The 16,143-nt window shown below is 38.4% G+C and overlaps 2 protein-coding genes across 2 annotated transcripts; both read left to right on the top strand.

The window, feature by feature from the left end:
• The first annotated feature begins 545 nt into the window (after positions 1-545).
• Positions 546-8,471, top strand: eeig1b (estrogen-induced osteoclastogenesis regulator 1b). Its single transcript, XM_072454112.1, has 12 exons — positions 546-661; positions 1,167-1,360; positions 4,388-4,508; positions 4,613-4,642; positions 6,383-6,499; positions 6,568-6,614; positions 6,686-6,840; positions 6,938-7,039; positions 7,262-7,454; positions 7,901-8,022; positions 8,098-8,167; positions 8,242-8,471. The coding sequence occupies exons 2-12, from the start codon at positions 1,215-1,217 to the stop codon at positions 8,285-8,287; spliced, it is 1,149 nt and encodes a 382-aa protein (XP_072310213.1). The 5' UTR covers positions 546-661; positions 1,167-1,214; the 3' UTR covers positions 8,288-8,471.
• Positions 8,472-10,246: 1,775 nt separating this feature from the next.
• On the top strand, positions 10,247-12,017 carry dpm2 (dolichyl-phosphate mannosyltransferase subunit 2, regulatory). Its single transcript, XM_072453771.1, has 4 exons — positions 10,247-10,305; positions 11,306-11,395; positions 11,478-11,580; positions 11,672-12,017. The coding sequence occupies exons 1-4, from the start codon at positions 10,303-10,305 to the stop codon at positions 11,725-11,727; spliced, it is 252 nt and encodes an 83-aa protein (XP_072309872.1). The 5' UTR covers positions 10,247-10,302; the 3' UTR covers positions 11,728-12,017.
• Positions 12,018-16,143: the final 4,126 nt, after the last annotated feature.

The following is a 16,143-nucleotide window of genomic DNA, read 5'->3' as shown; positions in this document are numbered from 1 at the left end:
CAAAACAACAGGCAATAAACTAATATTAAAGGTTTTCATTCAAACATATAATTTATTAATTATTAATGCAGCCTATAGCGGTGGGAAATATAGCCCATCAATACATGGATGAATTGCAATTGTTGCTTTTGGAAATGTGCTAAATTTGAGTACATAATTTTTAAAAAATATTTCAAATAATCCGAAAAAGGGACGGCGAAGTCTATGGTAATCTCCCAAAGAGAATAAAGTGATATTTCTGTATTTTTGGGATTCATTCTATGGTTACATTTTGTGCTTGTGATTTGAACCTCACCAGGACTTCAGACACAATTATTACATTCATGATGCCCTGTCAAAATGTCGTCCATGTAGGGCTCTTGACATAATGCACACACAGAAAGTAGTTCGTTTCTAGTCTTTATTTGTTGACTAATGACATTAAGTCAAGCGGTTAATTCGTGGTTCTTTGCATGAGAAAGAGGGCTCAGCTTTTATCATCTGATCAGCCTATCATCTCCTGCCCACGCTCTTCTGGGACGGTCCCTGAACTCCAGGCATCGACTTCCACACAGCGCTTAAGAGAAAAGTGAGTGGAGATGCGCGGAAGCTTGGAAACACCACGGCCCCAGATCCCTCACGTCTGCAGCGATGCTCACTACGACGTTTGACCGAGGAAACGGTAAGATTTGTGTGGCTTTGTTTAGTCAAATCAGCTCCGGTTCGGTCATGTCCGCGGGCGGCTTTTTGCGTTTGCGTGGCAGAAGTGAAGAGGCAAAGTTGAAAGCAGACTCCGGCTGTATGGACAGAAAGTTATGCTGTTATGAGTAATGTTGAAGAACTGTGTCATATTCTATTCAAATATACCAGATATTTTATCATAGTGAGACATTCTTCTTTCTTTTCATATGCATGCAGAAGTAGCAGTAGACATAGTACCAGCCAAATGCTTTTATGCCCTTTTAAACAGAGGTCTTACTGATGCCATGTAGCAGGCCTACTACTACTATTCTTCTTCTTCTTCTTCTTCTTCTTCTTCTTCTTCTTCTTCTTCTTCTTCTTCTTCTTCTTCTTCTTCTTCTTCTTCTTCTTCTTCTTCTTCTTCTTCTTCTTCTTCTTCTTCTTCTTCTTATTATTATTATTATTATTATTATTATTAATGTATTTATTCTATGTTCTTCCTTTAGTGTTTGTGGTCAGCCTTGAACGTGGACACACTCCAGTGACTTGGAACCATGTCTTTTTTGATGAAAAAGAAGAAGTTTAAGTTTCAAGTCCATTTCACCTTGGAGGAGCTGACAGCAGTGCCTTTTGTCAATGGGCTTCTGTTCTGTAAAATTCGACTCATTGATGGCGGGGACTTTGCCATCCTGTCCTCCAGGTATGTCCCAGCACCTCAGCCTGCTTGACAGACTGCAGAACGATCGTGCAAACGCTCCAGTTCAGGCTGGAGTTCACTTATCTTATTCCACCCCCGTGGCTCCAGGGAAAGTGGTGCACAAACTGTTTCCAAGCTCCACCCTGTAGGTCACAGACATGAGGCGCAGGGTTGTACCACACAATCTGTGCACTGTTGTGTGGTCAGAAGCAGGCTGTACTGAACTGTTTAGTTGTATTGGAATCCCCTCTATACTTACCAACATAGCTGCTCTACTGCTTTAGAAATGTGAGCTCACAGGAAGGACAGGAGTTAGTTATTAAAAATATTTTAAAAACATAGAAAATGACACCGCAAACCCAACATAACAAATACAACGTTTATTGTCAACTCAAAATCTATTCATTATTTATGCCAACTACATACAGTGCAAAGCGTAGCAAAGTACCTGTTACTAACAAGAACAATGTGGGTGTGTTTGTGAGGTAAACTTATTGACCTTTGCCCATGTCAAATACATTTTCTTATGTCACTTCATGTCACTCCTGGTTGTTTCAGTTCAACTTGATGTTCTTAGCAGATTATTGCAATAAACGTAGCTGAGGATGCAGTTGTTGCACAACATGAACAAGTACTACAAGTACATTAAAACCAGCATACGTTTATATTATAACCAGGTCCCCATTTACTTGTCTCAACACAGAAATATACAATTTTGTGCCTGTGAACCTAATATATTCAACTAATCTTTATATTTTACAGGAAGCACAAAATTAAAACATGGAATTTTATCTCAACGCTTCCTTTTGTCATCCTTAATGTTAAGCTTTTTGGCACGATTAAGATTCCAGTATTCTTGACCACTTGTTGGACCTAATGAAACACTTCCAAACCTTAGACCAAGACATGTTATGCTCTTCTCCAAAATAATAAACTTTGTTTATTTGATTACCTGGCCACACCCTTTGACAAGAACAGAATGTAGGAAGGACTGGCTGGTCAGTAAACTCGTTTGAATGCGTTTCTTCTTTCTGTTGTAAAAAAAATCGGGCATGTGTTCTAATCAAGAGCATCCTCACTTCTTTTATTCATTTCACATCCTGACTCATGGACATCCTGACTCTGTGTTACATAATAGAGCCTTTAATTTTGAGTCCTCTTTGCGCAGCCCAAATAACACCTTTGAGCCGTCACCTCCTTAGCCACACGCCTGGCCACGATTCTGTGTGTTACATAACAGTTATCTATTAATTGTACACATAAAACTGGAAACATACATAGACTGCCGGCTTGTAAGCATCACTGGAACATGTGGGAACATTCATGTGCCTGTAGCGAGTTAATGCCTTTGATTATTCCAAATAAAAAAGAAAGTTATACAACTTATACACACACTTATTGTTTAGCAAATTGTGTGAGTTTTTGCTATACATATGACAAATTAGAGTTCACAAATGATGGTTATGCCCGAAATAAATAGTTTAAATATTCTCTTGTGTGTGGTAATTGAGCCGTATAAAGCCCGCATTGCAGAGAGAGATAGTGTTGCCAGGATATGCCCAGCGTACAATGCTGTGTTTGTTGAAGGCAGGTGGATTGAGCTGCAAGAAAAGAAGTGGCTGAACCTGTCTTTTCCAGTTTGCATTAGTCTGCAGATGGCCCTTAAGGCCTACACGTCAGGTCACCTCGGTGTTAGGCAAAGTTAATGTTACACTCAATGTTCCACACACACCTTTAAAACAAAATAGTTTTCAATAGAATGAAAGTGTAAAAGCTTCATGGTTGTATTGTTAATGCTGTGCTTGTTTCAGCATGCAGCATATAATCCATAGTTCCAAACCTCACTTTACCGGCTGAACAGCAAAGGCCATACGTGACACAGCACTTGGATCAGGGATGTGGCGTTCAGCTCCTCTTGTATAGATCCTGCACACACAGGTTTAAGACGTGACCTGTCAGCACTTCCTTCAGTGACATTCCTGCCTGTGGGACAGTTGTTATCAGTGGAGCACGAGGCTTACTCTGCACTTTTGTGTTGTAAAACTCATTTCAATCAAATGGAAAACAAAATGCTGTAATTATGGGACTATGGCTGCAAGATTAATTGTCAACTAAGTCTGTAGTTTAGACTTCAAACAAACATGTTGAAAGGAAATGCATGCATGTGCATACTTGTATTAGTTCAGCTTTCTTTCATTTTTCATTCTGTCTAACACTTTATACATTTGGAATTAGAAAAAAAAGTGTGCAGTTAAATGAGTCACAAAGTCAATCTAATCTTTTTTCTTCAAAATTGTTCAAATTCACATGGGAGACATTTTTGAGTCAAGTTAAGACATGAGCTGGAGGTATGTAAGCGCATACTTTACTGCACTATGTTGCTTTAATTAATAGATGACGAGGTTGTTGTTACCTGACTGAATGACAAAGTATTTTCATAACACTAGTGGTATACATTATTATTCATGTTATCATTCCTTCCTGCTTTTTCAATATGGATCCCAAAATGAGAAATAAGACTTATAATAATCTGATGAAAAGCAAGGCATTTCAAACTGAAAATATAACCAGCATATCTGTAAAAGGCCTGGCTACAGCTGCCTATGAACATAAACACATGGATTTGAAAATGTAATTATTGGCATTAAACTCTTTTATAAAGTTTTTTTCTTAGATGTTACATGCTGCGTTAAATAATCATTACACGTTAAATTTTGAATGCAGTTAAAAAACGACATTGTTTTCTAATAATCCTGATGGGAAATCCCTTGCATCACTCTCACTCTTACACGTCCCATCCCATCATGACCTCATCTGGTAAAACTGTCACTGGTGTGAATTTGATTTTTTTTACAAACAGTGCAATTGAAAGTGTACAATTATATTTATTATTGTCCATATATATAGTATAACACTGTAGCTCCTGTGTATTACTCTAATGTTAGTAGTGACTATAATGTATGCATTTGGAGATATACAGACAAAACTGATATACTATAGTATTCAAGCTGTTCTTGTGTTTGTTCGCAGGGAGGAGGTGCAGCAAAACTGTGTCCGATGGTGCAAAAAGTACTCTTTTATTTGTAAAATGAGTGCGAATGCCATCACTGGTGTGCTGGACCCCTGCATTTGTAGGGTCTCTGTGCGCAAGGTACGATCCTAATCCCACTTCTCTCATCGTATTGATGTCTTTTCCTGACCTTTTACTTCAATTCTTGGTATACATTATTTTAACAATTATCTTGCATTTTCAAGGAGCTGAAAGGAGGAAAGGCCTTCTCAAAGGTACAGTTATTTTCCAAATGCTTAAAATGCTTCAGTGAATGTTCCCAGCCCCCCTTGTGCTTAACTTGGCCATAAAGTTTAATCAGTTAAAGCTTCAGGTGGAAGTGCTTCAATGGGAACATCCAGTGAAAAATCAGATGCTTCTCAATGACAAGTGAAACTCAATAAAAAGAATGAATAAAAATAAATGAGCCTCTTAAGTGTAATGGAATCCAAGGGTGCAGAAAAACTGTGCGAGACACATCCAAAAATGTAAAGTTATTGAGCGGAGACACCTTTGCAGGACACTTTACCAGGCTGTTAAACTTGTTTTGCCTTGTCCACATCACAGAGAGCTGTGATTGTAATGACCTGTTTTTTAACGGTATAGCGTAAAGCACATACTTTGAAGACGTACAACTACAGTAGGTGGCGGTAAATGCACCTTTTCAGTGAGCTGCCCACCGCCATTAAAAGTAGCACCACCAACAACAACAACTTTGTGAGTGTCAGGAATAGGCTGTTTCAGAGAGCAGAGGAGATGTCAGTGCGGGACAGACACAGGACCACTCTCAGACCAGGACCAACCCTGAACTAAACCAGGCCTAAATCAGGACTCACTGGACTCACTCAGGACAGAAATGCATACTGAAACATTCAGCCACAGGAGGAGAAACTCACATTTCAACGAAGACCATTTTCTCTTTACAACCAGCAGAGACCTGCATGCTTATTTTGACAATTACATAATTTTACTCATTGAATGCATTTGTGCTAGATTACTGTACTGATATGATTTATTATACTGATATCTGATTTCCTAATATTCTTTTAAACTGCTGTTTCATTCTCATAACTCAGTGGTATACATTTTTTATTAATTAAGTTTTAAAATGCAAAAATACATAAATACACACAGATGCCCCACACATGCACATTTTTCAAATAGTACACAATCTGGTTATGAATAATGTAATTGGAGGCCTATTTAGGCAAATCGAACTGCCCCAAAAAGGTTAGTGATCCCTGCTATCATGTGATGAATGTATCTGCAGCTGCACATAACATAGACGTTATGCGTTATACATAGAGGTTTGATCTAATCATTATCCCAACAATTCACATTTTGTCACAATTCACATTTTAATTCTCCACAGACATCCTGTATGAAGCTTTAGTTCAGACTAACTAGACTGATGTCATGAGATTATAATGTTTTATGATGAATGTGTCTTGCTCATGGTTTAAAGACAGAAGATGCACTGTGTAACTTTCATATTTGTTTCCATGGAGATGTTATTGCTTTGGCTAGAAAGTGCCACAGTAAGGAATGTATCTATTTATCTATCTTGCAGTTGTTTTTTTGCAGGTGTTTTTACAGCACGAAAATATATTGGAAAAAATAGCTTTCTTAAATATGCAAATTCGACTCTCCACAGATCTGACTTGTAACTGCCACAGGTGGTGTCACCTGCTTGTTTAGTGCCATATACCATAGTATCATATTCTAAGCAAAGCATTAAAATCTCCACTCAGGCAATTCACCATAAAAGTTACAATGTGCACCTTTAAAAGCCCTCAAACCCTCGTGACTTGGCATTTAGTCGCTGATGAGGTCACTAGCGGTTAATGACTTCTCCTCTCTCACTCTGTGCTGTGTTTACTTCCTCTTTTCCCATTGCATGTCAGACAACATTGTATAACGTCGCAATAGTGTTAGAAATGACAACCATGTCCTGCCTCTGTGTCTGCTTGGTGCAGCTTGGCTTTGCTGATCTCAACATTGCGGAGTTTGCTGGCTCAGGCGCCACAGTCCGGTGCTGCATCTTGGAAGGCTACGACACCAAAAACACTCGACAGGACAATTCCATTCTGAAGGCACGACAAAAGGATGTCCTACCCCAGACTTTAGACATGATGGTATATTAACAAAAGTTTCTTCACAGGTAACAATTGGGATGACCCTTCTCTCGGGGGATCCTTGCTTTAAAATGTAAGTGCAATAGCTCACAATGTTTTTTTTCTCTGTTACTGTTTCTTACTGCGTTTTGCCTTCACTGACAGGCCTCCCAGCACAGCCAAATCTTTGTCCATTGGAAGTGTTGACCAAACCCTGCAGCCGGACTGCAAGGGGGAAACGTCTCCAACTTCTCCTTCAGGGGGCATCGTGGAGGGAAACCGCCACTTTAAACCAAGACAGTCGTCAGTACGAAGCCTCGGTAAATTGACCCTAAAACTTGTATACTTGAAAAAAAAACGAGAAGCTTTAGTGATCAGTGAATGAATACATAATACAAGTTATTGATTGAATTTTAGGACTACCTGAGGACGGCGATGTTTTGTCCACTACTGAGGACGTCCTTCACACTCGCCATGTTCGCAGCTCTAGTTATGCCAGTCAACACAGCAAGATATCAGGTTTGTTTGCTTTTTAGTATAATTTAATTTATATCTACTGTTATGTATGCCACATTATATATCCAGGATATATGCGCCTATAAGTAGCTCATCTGGTAGATAAATACAATATTGTCTGGTTTGATCCTTTGTGTATGTCATAAGATGGAATCGCTATAAAGTAATGTGCTACACCTGCAAATGCATATAATGTACTCCCCATTTTCATTTGCTTTTGTTCAGGCTACAGCACTGGCCACTCTCGTTCATCCAGCCTGACTGACTTGAGCCACCAGAGAAACCCTTCCTCCAGCAGCAGTGCTTCTTGTGGCTTAAACCCGCCCTTGACTCCCACTGAAGCGCACAGACAGGCCACTCCCACCAAACCTGAGCGCCCCCCCCAACCGTCATCTGCTGCTCTCACCCGATCCTCCAGGTATGAGAAGACCACATACCACACGCTCTTTTGTGAGGCATGTTGGGACGTAAATCTTCAGACACTCAACATAAAACATAGTGAGAAAACCAAGCCATGGTCATATTTTTTTACTTTTCAGATCAGCGGTGAGATCTGTACTTTACTAACTTGGTCACACCATAATAATGGCTCTTATTTAACTGCTATTAGACACATGCAGGTTATTTTATGACACAGAGACTGTAAGATTAGCACTCTCGCCTCACAGTAAGATGGTCTCAGGTTTGCATGTTCTCCACGTGTTGCTCCAGGCACAATAGGCTAATCTTAGACCCAAATCAAGCTCAAGAGATAGATCCATCCCACTGCTCCTAACAATGTCCTTGTGACATGGATCATACTTACCAACAGGGACACTGCAGTATACTTCAACATCATTGGGTCTTTTATTTCTTCCCTCTCAGGAGAAAAAAGGTCCAAGTGGAGAAACAGCACAGTTGTGTGGACGACACTCGAATTGATGCCGATGACATTGTGGAAAAGATTGTCCAGAGTCAAAACTTTTCTGACAACAGCAACAATGAAGGTGAGACAAGACTCTTTGTCCACCAACATTAGATCGAAATTTAGGATTAAATTATCAATTTTTCTTCCATTTCAGACAGTAATTTGAGATTATTTGTAAGCAAAGATGGTACTGTTGCATTGAGTGGGACACAGCTCACAAACAGGTACAGTTAAAGTGTGCTTTTTTACCCAAACTGTTTTCATCATCAAGTATTAATCTGGGTTTATCTTTTTCCAGGGTGACTCCAGGTATATTCGAGCCAGTAGTGATTGAAACTCACTGACAGAACTCAGAGGCACCAAGACTACTGTGACTGTAGTCATTAAGTTCCTCACAGATCAGTGAGTGGCTTACATTGATCATAATTATATTTCTAATTATTTTTTAATACCCGCCTCAATATTGCTTTGCCAAGAGCACTTTCTACAGCTGCATAACTGTTGTTTTATTTAACCAGGAATTGAAACAAACATGTTAAATAGGAATAAGAATGTATAATATAAATGTCTAAACTAATGTTGGACTACTTTAAGAAACATTAAAGCACCACTACATTTAGAACCTATAGTTCAACACTGAATTTAAAACATTTATACTACTTGTATTAATTATTAAGTAATGTCAGTGTCACTGGCTTGTTGTTATTGCACAATATCAGTACATATATTTCTCAAATCATGTTTTTATTTTCTACTACTTTGTATTTCTTTGCACATGTAAATTATCAGAGGAGGGAAATAGAAACCACTGAATTTAAACTGCATGGTTGTGATAATTGGGCCATGTACATTATTTTGTTTCTTTTCTATATTTAATTGTTTTTATTAGGGATTTCCTCATTGACATAGAAGTTACTCCAAAGAAATGTATCAAAAGTTCATGTGGCTGGCCATATGCATCTGTGCACTTCTCCACATTTGTTTAGTAACTAATAAATGCACAACTAATATGAATGTACATTTAATGATCTGACATCAGTCTAACTATCAGTTTAATTATTCAGAATCTGTAATTAGTGTGCCAAACAAAACATGGTCACATTGTCCACTGCACTCCACTAAAAGTTCCTCTGTAGATCCCGAATCTTCATGGGATCAAGGGAAAGTGTCTACATGAAGAAAAAAAATATAGTAAGTTTTCCTATTGATTATATATATTCTTTAAGATTTACAAACGTCTCCAGAGTGCACTTTCTGAGCTGAGCAGGTGTTTGCTCTGGTCACTACTGTTCTCTGTTGTGGTTCGTGCTAATGAGTCCTGTCGCTGAGGCTCACACTGAACAGAGGTCAAAGCAGCAGCTGCAGTGGCACAAAGCTCTTTTTGTACCCACAATTCAGTGGGCCGCATCTCTTCACCCAAAACGATCCAGTCCTTGATGTTTCTTCTGAACTTCCTGCGGTGCCATGCTGGACATGTCTAACCCAATATTATGACTTCATGTGTGAAAACATTGTCAATGTTTTGTTTTGTTCTTGTATTGTGACTAACAGATTGGATTTGGGATTTTATTATTATTATTTTCTAGACCAGCAGGCTGGTTGCAGATAGATTATATAAAATGTGGTGTTCAGTAACTGTGATTTGTATCTCTATGTGTACGTGACTGGAACTTTATTAAATACATTTAATTAAGGCTCTAGGTGCTTTATTAATTGATTGTAAGATTGACCTATTAATATAATGTTGGGGGAGGGGTTTGTTTGTTTGTTTGTTTGTTTGTTTGTTTGTTTGTGTAAAATGTCATAAACATGACCTCCCTGTGTTCTCAGACACAAGGTAAACACATTCAAATCAAATATAGCTGTATGTGGTTGATTAATTCATAATTTTACACAAACATTGGACATGAAGGTCAGGTTGTTTTTTATTATTTGGTGCTAGTGCAGCCTCTGCAGCTCAATGAGGGAACATTGCAGCTTCTGAGCTGGCCTCATGCCTGTCCTAATACTGAGAAGGAGAAAAACGTGTACGTGTCTTCTATCTGCAGGTTAAGGCTCTGGCCACACAGGTTCAGCTGTGATTATAGTTCCTTTTTTAAACCAATGAGAGCACAGGCTACATAGCACCCATTACCCTCTGAGTTTTGTTAAATTTACAATAATATTATTTACACAAATTAAACTATTATAGTTAAAGTATGGCTCAATTTATGTATTTGAGGGCCGGTTAAAGATTGCATGATGTAGTAAGAAGATCTACCTGCAGAGGGCAGCAGAACCCCAGTGACCCCAGTGTTTTGAACTGAATTCCACTCCATGAAGAAGACTTTCAGGAAGTGTCAGGATCAGCTCAGCAGTGATGGTAAGAACAATATTAAGCTGTAAATCGTCTTATATATATATACATCCATATCCATGATGGTGAGACTGGACCTGATGTTTATCTGTCGACTTGGCTAAAGTGTGAGTTTAGTTGGCCACATTAAAACTTCAGTTTATATTTTATATTTGAAAACTTTGTTGTTAAAAAAGACAATGATCCGGTTTGAGTATGAAATATTTACAACCAGGACCATATATTAAAAAACATTATCTAACCTAACGACTTATCCACACATTTACCAGTGTTTTTATAACCGTGACACGATGGTCTGTGATGATCTTTTACTTGAACCGTGGAACTTATACCGACTGAAATAACATCATTTTTCAGTGCAAATCACCTGCCGTCTCTTTGTCCCCACCTGGGAATACTGAATGTGGGAATAGCAGGAACACGGCTCATAGAAGTGTGCTTTTATAATGTTTTAAACTGTTGTGTGTAATGTAGTGAAAGCCTGAGCAGGGAGCAGACTCTTCACGTCAGGAGGGGATCTGTGCTCGAGGTGGTCAGAGGTTCAAAATGCCCCAGACCTCAGTCAGTCCAAGGGCAGATGAAGCTAATGTTGTCACGATACAAACATTTAATACTAAGGGGGGCAGGCTTGATACTCCATACAATACATACAATACATTTAAACAATACTGTCATTTCCGACACAAAATAACAGTACTTTCTTATATACCACTCTTCCTATACTCTTCTTTTATCCTTTCTCTTATACTCATTCTGATGAAGCTCGATATCATGCTAAAACTGTTCAGGAAAGATCCAATTTTGATGATTACCACCACCAAGTGTAGAGAGAGACTGAATAACGACCTACTTAAGCATTTTGAGAGTCTATACAGTGCAATACAAATCATGAAGATGCATAGTATTAAAGAAACGTAGGCGTGACATAACCTGCGTTCTCACACCGTACCATCTCTGTAAAATCACACATAACTCTAACTCTGTTGTGTTGATTGTGTGTCTTCAGGCGACCGGAGTGGACCAGGCCGTTGGCATGAGCCTTGTTGCCTTCAGCCTTGTCCTGTTCACGTACTACTCTGTCTGGGTCATTATTCTGGTACAGTCTGGTTTATTTTGTTTTAGAGCACGTTTTTCTTACCAACATGCATTTGTTTTTTAACGTTTTGTTATTTGCACAGCCGTTTGTAGCCCGTGATCACTTCCTGCACAATTATTTCCTGCCACGGGAGTATTCTGTCATTTTACCCGGTATTGCAGCAATAATGGTGCTGATTTGTATAGGTGGGTATTATCAGAAGCACAGGATCAGCAAATGTGTATTTGTTTTATGTTTGTAATCTATTTCTACATTTGTTTGCCCTCATTACAATAGGAGCGTTCACCGCAGTCATCTTGTGGAAAAATCGCAAACCAAAGAAAAATGACTGAAACCAAAGAAAAATGACTGACACCAAAACATGATGACCCTTGAGCTCCCTCACACATCTCACAAAATGTTTTGCTTTAATTTATTCGAATCCCAAGAGTGAGATCTATTTGTAATGTCTCTAAAGGAAAGTGCATTTTATTGTAACAATTTCTTATATCGGTGAAAAATTATTATCACTGTCAAACCTAACTTTAGGAAGTGATATAAGCGTATTACTTGGGTATAGTAGTGATTGCATTTTGTAAATAGACTTATTTTGTAACGTGTAAATAAAAGGAAACTGAAAATGCGTTGGTATTTAATTTGTGTGTTGTGTATAGAGGTGGTCACTAAATTCACTCACGTACTCACGTCTGTATTTCACCGAGTTGAATTTTTTTGGAGAATTTGAAAGATGAATATACTTTCCACTGAACTGCATTATTAGTTTTATATTGTCTTTTTTGTTTATGATGCTCACTCCAGACCCTTGGATCAGTGCAGATGTTACAGACGTGGATCAGGTAGTGGGCTGGATATGGTTGATCTGTCACTTTGTTGTCGTGACATACTTAAAATTATTTTAAGGCTCAAAACATGAGGGGTCCGATACAGGCAAGAGAATGTGGGCCCTGTTCTCTGTTCTGGCAATGTCAAAACAGGACAACAATTTGAAACAAGATGTATCTTTTGAAATGGAAAAAGTTCTCAAGATGCTGCATGAAACGAGAAGCTGAAACCCAAGGATATTATATAGCTCAGTGGTCAGAAGCACGGCAGCCTCCAGGTCCAATAAGATGTGTTCACGTGACATCACAACCTTCCACAAAAGACGGGTCCAAACCATGGCCCAAGTCTTTGTTGGTGCTCAGGCTTCCTGGACATTTGACAGACATTATCCTGAGGAGTACTTTGGGTTGCAAATTTAAACTTCTCGACCTCTCGACTTGAAACCTTCATAACAAACTGTTTGATATGAGACAAACCTGATATTAAGATTCTGAGACTAAATTAAGGTGTAATGGCAATTTAAATTCTCAGATAAATGCTACTTTTTTGAATGGTTCTGTAATGAGCACTGGTTGTGGCTCTTCACTTCATCTATGTTTCAATATGTGGCCTTCGATGAAAAACATCTGGACACCCCAGTTCAATTTAGCTCAAATATACCTTGAAAAATCCTTCTCACTCTCTACTTGTGTAACTTGCTTGCTTATTGCCATGGAGATAAACAAGTGTAATGCATTCTGTGGAACATTCCAGGCAAAGCAAAAACATCAATGGAAACAAGCAGGTGGTGGAAAAGTTACACTGTTTACGTTTAATTTGGGCTAAATCCAGCCTATATATTCTGTATTTGTCACTCTTGATCAAGATGTACTTGATTCAACTTCTTCCAATATAATCAATTAAGCATGCAGAATTAAGTAGTCCAGGGGTTCCCAAGCTTTTCAGACTGGGACCCCCAAACCAACTAACCAACTCGGGACCCCCACAGTAAAATTAAATAGATCAACTTTATTTTTTTTTAAATGAGGTTTATTTGTTTTCATTTTTGTAGTTTATTATGTTATCCAACCCAATATCACTAAGCATACTATTTTCAATTAAAAATAGTTATACAGTGTCATAATCTTAAAATGACATGATGAAATCTCCACTGCAATGGTCTAACAGACCATCACAAATCCTGTCTCACTGTCAAATGTAAATGAAGGACAGGGCTCTCCAAGATCACTCTTGTTGCCATGGACCAATCTGCAAATAAGGCTTTGAAGATGTTGTGGGCAACACACACACATCAAAACACAATTGAGATTGATAAAAATGCGCATGGTTGCATTTTATTTTTTCAAATTAGAAGTAGCTTGAAACATTTCTAAACTGATCTTAAGATGTGGTATATTCTAGGCAAAACTTGACTAACTGTTTAATTTGTTTGCTTGTTTTTTATATGATTTGCATTTGCTAACAATTACTATTATAGTTATGTGTACCATCATAGTAATGTAGCCTTGATCAAAGCGCCTTACATCTCAATAACATGTTTGTCCAGTGAAACAGAGCATTTCTTGTGGTGGCCAAAACTCCAAATATAGAAAGGTAAAACCACACTTTGGACCATTCTCTGTGAAGATATAAACGTTTAATGCTGTGTAACATTGTAGGCAAACAACATAAAAATATATAAATATATATATCTCCATGGAGACATGCAGGTGGTGTGCCAGCCACCAGGCCAAGTTACAAGTCAGGTCAATGGAGAGGCGATCACACTCATAGTAAGAATGTATTTTTTTATTGTAATAATCAAACATCCATAAGGAGGTAATAAATGCTTTTATTTTAGTCTTTTGTTTCGAAATGTTATATGGTGTGGCTTTAACTAAAGCTCAGTGACCATGCCTTTTGTATTGGTTGCTATGGTGACTCTTTTAAAGGCTCTGTGACAGTCAGCTGTCTATTGTGTTTGGCATTGCCCTCTCTGGCCTCTCGCCACTATTCTATTTTCTTTTGCTGCAGTCGGACCAGCTTCTGCTGCAGAGCATCCCAGATGGAGATGTCCGGGCGGCGTCAGCACTCCAAGACACTGAAGCGGAGGAGATGGGGTGGTCTACGGCAACAGTGGCAGCTCCTGGGGCTGTTTCAGATCGACGAGCAGCATGAGTTTTACCACTTGACATGTATGATGAAAGAGGGCTTGTCCGCAGCCATACGGAGCACCAGCCAACACGTGCCAACTGTGAGTACAGCCCATAACACTACGACATGTCTCATGTCTTATGTCTTATGTATCCAAAAGAGTCAGTCCTTTTGATAGTTTGTAACAATTTTGCTAAAAAAGTCAGTGTAATCCCTCATTCGTCTAGGAGTGTTCCATTGTAAATCTAAAATTAATTAAACAGTTGTGAAATAAACTGATTATTTTAAAATGACATAACCTGCATCTCCCTGAGCCTGGTCTAAACTGTGAATGATCAAACCTCAGTGCATGAATGTAATCCCTGCTGATGCAGCACCTCGTGACTGAGGCCTGTCAGTGGAAAACAAACTACTTTATCAATGTTCCTCTAAATAGGGACATCACAGTTGTTAAGCTTGTAGGTCCACTAAAATCACATGGTGAATTTTACATTTAATTGTCTGCCCCACAATAGGATTTCAACTTGTGAACAAAGCAGTAACAAGTCACATTAACACAGACAGTGCACATATGCTCCGTGTACAGTCTCCAGTGCTGTAGTTTAGAAGAGCCTACCTCTAGAAGAACCTCTACTTTTGTTAGTACGGTATCAGCTATGGAGGTTTAATAAAGTTTGCTTTTATTTATTTGGATCTCCTTCAGCCATTGCATTGGTTTCTCTTCATACATTATTCAAAGACATCATTAAATAATTCTATTGCTATGTTCCAATAAAGTTTTTTGTAAAAACATCAATATTTGCAATGTTTGTAATGTCTGGCAGGGAGTTCCAGACCCTGACTATTTGTGTGCAGTCATTGTGTTACAGGCTGGAAGAGTTTGTTGTGTGTTTAACCTACACAAGGTACAACTGAGAACAGGCTTTGCATTCAAAACAATGTTTTTGAAAAGGCAAAAAGGGAAAAGTTCACTTTGTTTTCATGATTGGCCAACCAAATGTTCTCTGCATCCTTTGAATTATATTTAAGGTTTTAAGCCAGACATGCGGCCTTCTTCTGTATGAATTGCAGTTTTCAGTGTCCTAAAGCAGTTTTGCAAGTGAGAGAGAAGAATAGTCAATTTTGAGGACTAGATTTTTTTTTGAGTCCACTACTGACACCACAAAGTTTTAATTGTGTCTTTGCCTTTTATTTAATTAGATCCACTTAAAGAAAAGCATTGTTGATGATGACCGTAGCATGGTCAAAGACGTCATTGTTGAATACCTCTACAGCAAACGCCATAAACAGCTGACATTTCATTTCAACCCCACATGTCACAATGTGCTCGAAACACAGTTTTTCTTGCAACAACTCATAATCTAATAAATCACCAGCAGAACTGAAATATGATCAAACAGCTCCAATTAAATGATTATTGTCAATTTAGTTATAACATTAATCCCCTCCACCATTTATGTTAGCATTGCAGTTGGATGGCCCTCAGTATATGTTTATATGTTGAAATTGTGTTAATAAATTATTATCCAGATTTTTACTAACCACTGATAGCAGGCTATACATCTACTATTTTCAGGAGTTTCCAATGTAATTCATCCATGCCTCCGGGTTTATTTATGTGTAAAGCATTCAGATGCATTTTCACTTGCTTTGTTATAAAATAATCCTTTAAATCAAAATTGTTCTCAGTTTGAACAATCACAGGTTTTCGATTGGCCTGATTTCCCTTCATTCCTTCATTCATTTCCCACAATTTCCATGCATCATTTTGGTTTTCATGTAGTCACTTCTCA

Source organism: Eucyclogobius newberryi, unplaced genomic scaffold (genome assembly GCF_026437365.1).
Source record: "Eucyclogobius newberryi isolate DKJ021-1_F unplaced genomic scaffold, fEucNew1.0.hap1 SCAF_2, whole genome shotgun sequence".
In the NCBI taxonomy this organism is placed as follows: Eukaryota; Metazoa; Chordata; class Actinopteri; order Gobiiformes; family Gobiidae; genus Eucyclogobius; species Eucyclogobius newberryi.
The sequence above is the reverse complement of the archived record's forward strand: the minus strand, read 5'-3'. Positions and strand labels throughout refer to the sequence as shown.